The 10,948-nt window shown below is 40.0% G+C and overlaps 2 protein-coding genes across 5 annotated transcripts in view; one reads left to right on the top strand and one right to left on the bottom strand.

Annotated features, from left to right (window-relative positions):
- The window catches only part of mtus2a (microtubule associated tumor suppressor candidate 2a), a 47,818-nt gene extending 41,836 nt beyond the window's left edge, over positions 1 to 5,982 (top strand). For 3 of the 4 annotated variants that reach the window (XM_085470316.1, XM_085470319.1, XM_085470317.1), the window contains exons 9-16: positions 176 to 242; positions 545 to 759; positions 853 to 958; positions 1,067 to 1,140; positions 1,240 to 1,338; positions 1,471 to 1,590; positions 1,728 to 1,828; positions 1,961 to 5,982. In XM_085470316.1, coding sequence (XP_085326442.1) covers positions 176 to 242; positions 545 to 759; positions 853 to 958; positions 1,067 to 1,140; positions 1,240 to 1,338; positions 1,471 to 1,590; positions 1,728 to 1,828; positions 1,961 to 2,393 — 1,215 coding nt within the window. In that variant the 3' untranslated portion in view covers positions 2,394 to 5,982. The remainder of the gene's footprint in view (positions 1 to 175; positions 243 to 544; positions 760 to 852; positions 959 to 1,066; positions 1,141 to 1,239; positions 1,339 to 1,470; positions 1,591 to 1,727; positions 1,829 to 1,960) is intronic. The other variant, XM_085470318.1, reaches the window with a different exon arrangement.
- A 183-nt stretch (positions 5,983 to 6,165) lies between these two features.
- stoml3b (stomatin (EPB72)-like 3b) lies at positions 6,166 to 10,879 on the bottom strand. Its single transcript, XM_085470292.1, has 7 exons — positions 10,614 to 10,879; positions 7,898 to 8,001; positions 7,723 to 7,795; positions 7,560 to 7,642; positions 7,261 to 7,464; positions 6,898 to 7,032; positions 6,166 to 6,777 (listed from the first exon to the last, which is right to left on the bottom strand). The coding sequence occupies exons 1-7, from the start codon at positions 10,675 to 10,677 to the stop codon at positions 6,589 to 6,591; spliced, it is 852 nt and encodes a 283-aa protein (XP_085326418.1). The 5' UTR covers positions 10,678 to 10,879; the 3' UTR covers positions 6,166 to 6,588.
- Positions 10,880 to 10,948: the final 69 nt, after the last annotated feature.

The raw sequence follows: 10,948 nt of genomic DNA on the forward strand, positions 1-10,948 counted from the left end.
ATAATTAAATCATTTCAAAGATAGACTATTGGCCTTCTGTTCATTATTTAAACTTTTATTATTCTCTTTGGCCAAATTCAAGGCCAGTCTGAGGTCATTTGAGTTTAAGAATTCCAGTTGATTTGTACTTGGGCTGTGCACTGTGTCAACAATGACGTTCATTTTTGTTTTTCAGAATGAAACCGCAGAAGAAAATCAAAGGAAGTTGTCTTTGGAAATGCAAAAGATCAGAGAGGAAATGGGTAAAAATCAAATCACTTAAAGTAATGTACGGCTGTTACATTAACTAAAGCACAGTTAATGTATTCTAGTTAGAATCACTAGACCATTATAACTACCTATTATTCACACCTGGGCTGTTCATACAGTGAATTGTAAAGGTGTAATCAGTGTAAAAGGCAGATATTTTTATTTTTACATTTTATATTTCAACATAAAACGACTTGCATTAATGATTTCCAAATAGAAATGTTGGTTTTAAGCTTTCTATAGCTGCTAGTGTCCTCATCGCATAACTAGATGACTAGATGTACTTCATGCACAGCCTCAAACTCAGTGCGCTGGGAGAGACTCCAGAGAGAGAAGGCAGCGCTGGAGGTGGCGTTTGAGCGAGAGCTGCAGGAGCTGCAGCTGCAACAGGAGGCAGAGCTGGCTGCTGTGGAGGAAGGACTCAGGAAGTGTCACTCAGCAGAGGCGGAGCACCTGAAGGCGGAGCATCGGTCAGAGATGGAGGAGTGTAGGACTCAACAGCAGGAGCAGGTAGGAGAAAGGCATCGGTGGGAGGTGACTGGTTTGTTTCTGTTATTAGCTGGCTTTAACGTGCACGTGTACACGTGTGTGGCTGTGCGTTAGATCGAAGAGATGACAGTCAGCCATCAGGCAGCCATTCAGGAACTCAGAGACATGCACAACATCACCATGGCAACACTCCATGAAGAGCATGCCCGTACTATGAGAGGTATGAATGTGGGGTTTGTTTAATAAAAAAAAAACACAATATGATGCAAGCACTGCAGGGAGTCACACCAGCTCTCTTCTTTTATCATCCTTCTAAATCTGCACATAGACTTAAGGAAAGCTCACGAGCAACAGAAGATCCTTCTAGAGGAGGACTTTGAGAAGCTTAGACTTTCTCTACAGGTATGATACTGAAAAGAAGATCTTTTTTTTAGGTTTAAACATAGACGTCTGTACTGGTACAGTGTGTAATCTTGTATTTTTGTGTGTGCATTTTCTCAGGATCAAGTGGATACGCTCACCTTTCAAAACCAGAGTCTGAGGGACAAGGCCAAACGCTTTGAGGAGGCTTTGAGGAGGAGCACAGATGAACAGATAGTGGTGAGTAAATACCCTGCATATATATACAAAGAGCGCAAACAGAAACTTGGCATACTTCTGAGACGCTGGGTGCCTTTTATTCAAACACTCCCTTTCATTCATTTATTTTTAAATGCGCTTATTTTTTGGCAGGATGCTTTAGCGCCATATCAACACATCGAGCAAGACCTCAAGAGTTTGAAGGAGGTCGTGGAAATGAAGAACCAGCAGATACACCAGCAGGAGAAGAAGATCTCTGACCTGGAGAAAGTGGTAGGCTCAAATAAGCCACCGTAACCAGCATCTTCTACACTGCCTTTTCCACAAATTCGCACTATTTTGAATAGACAGAAAGGTCAGTGTGGTCTGTATAATGATAGATTGCGGTATGGTTGTTTTCTGCTTTTGAGCAGGCCCAAAAGAACGTGTTCCTCGAGGAAAAAGTGCAGGTTCTGCAACAGCAGAATGAAGATCTTAAAGCTCGCATTGAAAAGAACCTAGCCCTGTCCAGGTAAGAGGCATCATCATTAACATTAATGCTCAGCATTCACTACTTCATGCCTACCTCTCCTGTAGGTACATCCAGAGTCAACCTTTGAGGTGAAAGTTAACTTTACCTCCCTTTTTGTCTTTTTCCCTGCAGACAACTGTCTGAGGAGAACGCAAACCTCCACGAGTCCGTTGAGAAGGAGAGCACTGAGAAGAAGCGCCTGAGTCGGAACAACGAGGAGTTGCTGTGGCGTCTCCAGACCAGCCCTCTCGTGTCTCCAGCGTCCTCCCCACTCCACCGCTCCTTCTCTACCTCACCACTTCCCTCATCCCCATTATTTTCCTCTTCACCTGTAGCAGGGTGTGACTCCCCCACTCACTGCCATGGCTGTCCTCAGCAGGCCCAGTACTCCTCTCCCTCCCACAGAGCTGCTGCTACCAATCAGAATCTCTCACCGGGACCAGCCACACCCACACACAGGGCAGTAACTAATCAGAATTACTCACCCACCCATGTCACACCCACGCACAGGGCATCACGCAGTCGCTGTAATTCAAATACTTCTCTCAGCTCTTTGCAGAGATAAGTTCTTTCACTTCTCAATTTTCTCTTCTGACTCATTTGACCTTTATTTTATTTTCTCTTTCCCAACCTTCAGTTTGTTGTTTTTTGCAAGCCTGTGGTTTCCAGTCATCACAGCATAAACTGGACAGACTGTACACTCAGTGCTAAAGCAATGAGGTTACACAGTCCTGTACTTTTATCAGGCTCTACAGCTGTTGGTGTCCATCATATGAAAGTATCATCATACACAGAAACACAATGTGGATACATACTGTGATAATGACAGCAAGCTCCTTTTTCCCAGCCCACACTTTTACTGAAATAGTCTTGACTTGTAGGTTGTAGATAATGTATGATAGCGGCACAAACGGTGCTGTAAACTTCCCCTGCATGGGTAGTTGTGAGTCCTGCACAGTACATAGTACAACAGTGCACATTTACAGATGGAAAGTAGCACACTGCTGGCACTACAGCACATACTCTGGGGTGGTACGAACACAAATATATCAACTATGTAAAATAAGCTATAATTTCTAATTGGGATTAGTTTCCCATGCTTTCATGAAATCATGAATTAATGTTTCTCCTTTTTTGGATTGTATCTCTAAAAAAATCCCTAACAAAGCGCCTTAAACTGGGTCCTGCAACCTCACCAGCAGAGAACGACCAATGTTTTATTTATAAAGGACTTTGGATAAAGAATTGGTTTGTATATTAAAAAAAACACCTAAAAGTCATGTTTCTTACCTTCCTCAAACTGTATTTAAAATTTTGTAATTACTTAATTTTAGCTGACAGATTTCCTTGGAACCCCAGCCATTTTTATCAGCAAAACACAAAGAACTTATGTCTTTTAAAACCTTGCCAGGTCTTCCTACACATGAGCTACTCTTCACTTCTGGGATCCCTCAGGTCAACTTGCAAAAACTATGTCTGCCATTTTGGATTTACCTCAGTGGGAATGTGCCGTCTGTTGTGTCTCTAGCTCAACGGCAACGTCAACAAAAATCACACAGCTACCGCGGAGCTCAAAGCTAAGGGGGGAAAACCTAGCACAGGAATCACTGTTTTAAATGTTGTGGATTTCTTTATAAAGAAACGTTTCTATCTAATTTATTACATGTGTTTTGCTACTTAGCAAGCATGTACTGTGAAAGTCTTCCAGTTTTAACATGGAACTTATTATTGCTGTGATTTGTCTATTTATTAAGCTTGAGGTGTGAAGAAGATAAATGGCGTTAGTTACTTATAAAATATCACCTACAGGTCACAAGTCGAACGTGATGTACCTGAGGAGAAAGCGGATATACTGCATATTATGTGACTGGTTGTCTTCACACATGCAGTTTTTTGCAAAAGTTTTGCACCTCTGAGGAGACTGCAAAGTTTTTGAAGTGAAACCCTTTTGTTCAGACCCTAATGCCCAGATTCTTGTTTCATTAACTTTAAAACTTTGCAGCATGCACAAAATCTATCTTACTATTTAATAGCTAGCTAACTTTTAAAGCATCAAAGCTTTGTTAACTTAACAGACCTTAAAGATTTTTATAAGACAACATGCTGTAAAGAATGTAATTTGCCCACTGATGCACAAACTTCTGCAGAAAACTGTACATTGATGGTGTCGTATGGTAAAATATAGTATCTATAAGCTATGTAAATTTTCAAAAACGAACCCTCCGTTTACCTCTTCGTGGTGTAGTACAGTAACGTAGTCCTTTCTCGGTCTGTTAACTTCTTCAGATATTCTTCTGGTTTGTTTATCTGAACAACACTTTTTATTCTTTGATTATCATGTTGTTGCGAGCTACGCTGGATTTCCGGTGTGCGAGAATATATTGTTCAGGGAGTTGTTTTCTAAAATTAGATTAGAAATCCTTTCTTTTTTATATAAATATAGAGAGAGCTTCTCAACACAGCATTATACATTTCCAAGATATTCCCCAAGATAATTTTTCATTTATATCAAATACAACAGAGAAACCAACAACTGATATATACAAATGAGAAATATTTTATAGCACACAGTATGTTATACCTGCCTCCTGTACTGTACTCTTCAGATTAACTTCCCCTCAGGGTCTTAATCTCTCGTCCAGCTTCGAACAAGCCAAGATCAAATTTGTGTACAGTATAATCTCAGATTTACTCACAAATAAACAACAACAACAACAACAAAGCTAAAAAAGTCCAGATATGTTAAAAAGGGGTCACTGTAAATACATCAGGCCCAGGAGAAAAGATGAAGTTGGCAGCGCTAATGGGAGCATGAGTTAGATTTAGAAGCTGATCAAATATTGTTAATAGTTTAATAGATGCATGAAAGGGGGGAATAGGGCTGCGTCGGGGGGCACCAATTCTTAACATTTCTAAAACCGCCCCTGGTTACATCTTCTGTTCACTTACAGATGAAAATGTTACCAGCATGTAAAATATATGGCGTTTCTGAGTTACCAGTTTTTCATTACCTTTAACTAAAGTTGTATTTGCTATACCAGCACTTTTGACAGTCCTGAAAAGAAAGAAAGAAATAGAAGCGGGATTCTTTTCATGGATCTTTTTTTTTGTATGAGACGTACACAGGGTTAACTGTTCTTAAACGAGCAAATGTTGGCGTTGAAAAGGGGGGGAAAAAAGTATCTCAATTGTGACTGATTTTGTACCTATACTAACAGTTTTTGAGAATGTCAAAAAGAACATGCCAGTCAGAAAGTCACTGTGTTTTCAGTTTTTTTAGGACCACAATTCACCGACACTGAAAGATTCTTTAGGTTTCTCCTAAAAAGTTATTTAAGCTGCAAAAAACTACAGTCAACATGGATGCAACAAAACTACTGTTTACAAGTGACAGCGCAAAGTTACCAGTGTCGTATTTAATGAATATTTCACCACTGAATGGACTTTCATTTCTAAACAATAAACTGGTATTGTAGTGACCCTGCAATGTGTCCTGTGGACATCTTACTATGTGCTGAATGTCAAAAACCTAACTACTGCGTTTTAGGGGTTTTTTTTTCCTTTTTTACAATTTGTTCATGTGATTTTGTTTAATATACAAGGACTTTTTGTCTGACGACTATGTAGCAGCCATTTAACATGTAGCACTTGGCTGAGCCTCCCCGTAATACACGAGTAATTTATTCCATTTATTAGGGGGCAAAATGCCCATTTTAATATTTAAATGCTGTCGTAGCAAATGTTTGTCGACTTTCAGCTCTTAAATTTGAATTTGTGTGTGTAAACTATACAAAGACTCATTTTGGAACTGGTAGAGGAACAAGGTTTACAGAATATTGTTTGTTCTGGCACTGATTGTACGTTTGAATGTAAATACATTTACAACATGAGCTGTGTCTTAGTGCACCAACAGAGTAATAGAAGCATGTTTTTTGTTTTGTTTTTCTTTTCTGTCTTTGCTGTTTTATCGCTCTCCCTTTCTCTTATTTAACCTCTCAGCATTTGTGATTGTCAAAAATGTAACTGTAGCGTAGGAGACCTAGAAAATGAAGAATGAAATAGTTCATCAATGTAATGTGATGCACAGTATGTTGATGCCTTTGATTTGTTCTTTTTGGGGGAGAGCAGAGTATTAAAATGTTTAAGAAAAGTGAGGGAAATCCTTGTGTTCATTTTAGTAGTACTAACGTGTGTTTAGCTGCTGTATATTCAGAGCTAGTTTAATAGTTCAAAGCCCTGACTTACTTTTTGTCATCACTTGTCTTTTCTTCAAACAACAATCTTCTCATCTTTTAAGACGCCACGAAATAATTCTCTACACAAGATGTTACTTCTTTTTATATTACTTTTATTTTTGGAAATGAAAGAATCTTTTGGTAGTTAACAAATAAATTCAAAAGAGAAATAACATAATCTGTTAAGCGATGAGAATATAAACTATAAAGAATGTTACAAACACAATAATTACAAAGCAGCAAAAGCTTTGTTCATTTACGGAAATATAAGAAAACATTCAGTCATTCATGCACTGTATAATGAATTGCAGACAACTTACTGGAAAAGTTTATCAGAATATTGTTCTAGACAAATAACAACAGGTTTAGTCAAGTCACACCTTGAAGTAAACATGAAGATTTTCTGTGATTACTGTTTGGCATTCGCAACAGCTTTTTGTTTTTTTATGCACATATATGCAAATCAGTCGTTTGATTCAAGCTTCACGATGAGCAACAAGCTGAGGCGTCATCAAGCCGGCGACCTCACTTCCTCATGAAGTGGGAAATGACATCCATGGGCAGGGGGAAGATAATGGTGGAGTTCTTCTCTGCTGCGATGGTGTTGAGAGTCTGGAGGTAGCGAAGCTGAAGGGCTGAGGGAGACTCGGCAATCACAAGGGAAGCCTCTTTCAGGGCCCGGGATGCATTCATCTCACCCTCTGCTGCGATCACCTGTGCGTGGATCAAAACAGAGTGAGTAATCAGGAAATGCAAAATAAGTCATTTAAAAGCCAAAAGCGTGAAATGAATAATGCACTTCTAGGAAGTATTTCATGTGCGACATTTCCAGACCTTAGCCCTGGCCTCTCGCGCAGCCTCGGCTTCAGCGGCCATGGCCCTCTGCAGCTGAACCGGCAGCTTCACGTCTTTTATCTCCACACGCTCCACCTTGATCCCCCAGTTGTCTGTGGCTTCATCCAAGTTAGACTGGAAAAGTCAAGAAGAAGAGATGATCACAGCTACAGCTTACAGTGTAAATACACAGTATGTTTGGGAAACAGAGCAGATACTACGCACATCCGAGTCTTTTTTTAGGTATTAGAAATATGATGCCAAAAATAAAATGGAACTGGGTTTTTCATATTCAGATTCATCTAAAGGGGATTTTCTGGCTTCTGAAAAACCTCTAAAAACCACATCACACACGTTTTATACCTGCATGCTGTGAGCGATGCCCTCGCGGTCAGACAAGACTTCAGCCAGGTTCTTGGTTCCCAGGACATTTCTAAGGGTGGTTTGTGCCAGCAGACGGGTGGAAAAGTCAGCATTGCTAACATTGGCCACAGATGCGATGGGGTCACTGACGCGGAAGTAGACCACGCCATCTACGCTAACTGTAACTGAATCTTTGGTCAGGATCTATAAAAGAAATACATATACCAGCATGATGAGTCATTTTATAATGCTGCAAGGGGGCAATTTTACATCATTTTGTTGTTCGTCTACAATCCTACCTCTTGTGGTGGGATGTCAAATGAAATGGTTCGCAGATCCACTTTCACAAAGGAGTCAGTGCATGGCAAAACAAAGAAAATTCCTGTGGACAAAATAAATAAAGTAAATACAAATTCTTTTGTCTAAGAACCCAACAAATGTGCAAACCCTGAGCGTTTCTACCTGGTCCTTTAGGCTTCCTGTCTGTGATGCGGCCCAGTCGGAAGATGACAGCTCGCTCATACTCCTGAACGATCTGCAAGACCAAAAACACAAGCTGAGTTCATGTTCACAGCAGCAAAGGAAACTGTGGTTTCAGCTCCTCAGCCCACTGTGCTTATTTAGTTATCTCGCTCACCTTCAGACAAAACCAGATCGTTATGGGGAAGAGCAGAACTGTGAACAGGCCAGCGAGTATAACTATGATCCAGCCGCACGCTCCCAAAGACCCTGTGCGTTCGGCTAAAGAGAGAGAAAAACAGAGACGGCGTGTGTTTAAATGTGTTTGGCACACTTTGACACCCATACGTGGATGGAGAGGAAAGTTACCTTGTCATAAGTATTAGCTTTAATCACGCTTACATAGAAAATTGGTTCTGATTCGGTGAGGTACACAAAGATCTTCTTCAAGCTCTCAAGCTTCAGCTGCTAAAAGATCAACAAACTATTCAAAAGTGGATTACGTGCCGACAATTGTAATTAATATTTTCCCACAGTTCATAATGGTCTTATTGTTGGACTGCTCCTCACATTTCCAGCTTATCTTAAATGTTGGGTATAAACAAAAGGTCCGTGTCAACCATTAAAATAAATATTTTCTTTGTTATTGTGATACCTATCTGTGTATATTTCCTCAGATTTCCATCCTAGAGCAAACACAGATACACAGAGAGCTAAACTGTTAGCGTACACATGAAAACACTCTCCCATGCTCTGTGCACACACTGAAATATTTACTCACGCAATACAATCTTGGGATTTCTGCTTTGTTTGTGAAAAGAAGCCATTAAAAACAGAGAAGGGTCAGTGTATTCCAGACTCATGGTGTACAGTCTTTCTCTGTGGTTTTGTGACGTGGCCATTAAACAATGATGTTTAACTTTATGTTGGATTATTAAGCAGCATTAGGGAACTGTTGTAATGTTGAAGCGTAAGTCTCAGCTTCACGGCTAATTTATCTGCTTATTTTATACGTGAGCTGGTTTTCATTGGGAATAATAAAAATAAAATGAGCGCCTGGAATTGTAACAAGGCAAAAAAAAAACTTATCTGAGACATATAAGTACAGAATGTCCCAGATGACTAACCTGCTTAAATTTATTGTGGATCCCTTTGGAACTGGAGGTGAGATCTTTTGGCTTTCTGTATCTACCACACAGGACACCTGAAGGACGGCTTTTAACCCTCATCTGCCAAGTAGGCCGCCACACAATGCAAAAGTGCGTGGGTGGAAACCAGAGCGCAGGCACGGGTAAATAAGAAGGCCTGTTTACACAGTTGTAATTCATATTTTCCTTCAGACAATTACACTCACACTCAGTTTTCCATCCTACAGTTTACACAAATGTTTAGTCATGCAATATCATCTCCTTTAAAAAAAATTAATTTGGGAGAGGTGCTATGTGTAATAGGTTTCACCTCTAATAACAGCATTTGAGCCTCTTTATATGGTTTACAATAAAAGCATTACAAAATGACTCCAATGTGAATCACTAAACAGGGCTACTATAGGATGATCTTAAGTATACTTTAATATAAAGTTGAGAGATGACCTTTATTTTGCTATTATGCTCTGTGGTATCTTTTCTGTGGTAAAAAAAAAAAAAAAAAGAAGAAGAAGAAAGAAAGGTGTTGTTTATGCCTTCAAACAAGAGGACATCGATCAGCAACAGGAAACAGCTTCCTGTGGTTTGAATGTGTTGCTGTGAGACTGAGACCACTGTACTGAAGTCTGCAGGCGTTTCAATCCACCTTGCAAACCCACCTCAGATGTTTCATATGTTCTATGGCTATTATTGGGCGACCGTGGCTCAGGGGGTTGGGAATCGCATCTGTCGCCGGTTCGATCCCAGGGCTCTCTGTCCTGGTCGTTGTGTCCCTGGGCAAGACACTTTAACCTACTTGCCTACGGGTCTTGGCCAGAGGGGCGATGGCGCGATATGGCAGCCTCGCTTCTGTCAGTCTACCCCAGTGCAGCTGTGGCTACAACTGTAGCTTGCCTCCACCAGTGTGTGAATGTGAGAGTGAATGAATAGTGGCATTGTAAAGCGCTTTGGGTGCCTTGAAAAGCGCTATATAAATCCAATCCATTATTATTAGAAGTTATATATTTTAAAAATAATACAAGATGATCATGTTATTTCAATCACAGCTTTCATTGTGCCTGTTTTTAATATCTGTATATTTCATTTTAGAGAAAAAATAATAAGCATACTTGCATACTTTTAGTTGAGTTGTAGAAACTTAGCTAAGACATTTAAGGAAATCTTAGCTGTCTCAGTACACTAACCGATCTCTGCACCCAGGTAATATTTTACCTACGTCAAAAATAGAAATGCTGCCCGCACAGCTATCCGTTTGGCATTATCTTGTCCGACAGGCTGGTGATAATAAAAACAATGGGGTAAAAAGTGATATGGAAACAACCCCTTATCAACGCCCACATGAAGGACATTTCCATACATGCGAACATGACAGCGCTTCCTTTTCACCAGTGCACACACACATAAAAAAAAGTCACATGCTTTGGGACTGTTTGTCTTGGTGGCATGTGATTTCTGTCACTATGACGATAGAGTCAAACTATAACCCTAGTCTGTTTAGCTGCTTTCCATCTCCACACCGACTATACAGATATAAAACTGATACTAAAATGACTCACAGAACAAGGATGATATTTTACATGTAATTGTTGGCCAACAATAACACTGTGCCTTGTTGGAGAAGGATATAACTCTGTTCTCGAATGAAGTAGTAGTAGTAATAGTAATAGCTTACTTAGCACAGCCAGTAACAGGATATCGAACCCTAAAAACACGAAGTAATAATAATAATGATATTGAAAGTCAGCTTACATATCAAGTCCTCTTTGCTCATTCCTCTCCTCTTCTGGCTTTCCATCTGGTCTTCCATTTCCATATGCTGGTAAAACTGAGAGTGGTTAGTAGGAAGTGCGTTTAGAGAGAGTTTGTTGAAGTGTGCCTGAACTGGAGCAAGTGCGCCTTTTAAAGAAGCCCTGCTGCAATACAATGTGGCTCAAGGTGTAGGCGTGGCTCTGATTCAGGGTCAATCATCGCCACAGTAACAGAGTACTATCGTCATGATTCTTCCAGGCAAATGGATAATCTTAGAGGCTGTAAAATTCTAGATAGCACTTGCAAAAAAAGAAAAGAAGAAGAAAATCAAAAAC

Source organism: Copadichromis virginalis, linkage group LG10 (assembly GCF_057382275.1).
Source record: "Copadichromis virginalis isolate Kocher_CV1m ecotype Utaka linkage group LG10, C_Virginalis_male_GT1.1, whole genome shotgun sequence".
NCBI lineage: Eukaryota > Metazoa > Chordata > Actinopteri > Cichliformes > Cichlidae > Copadichromis > Copadichromis virginalis.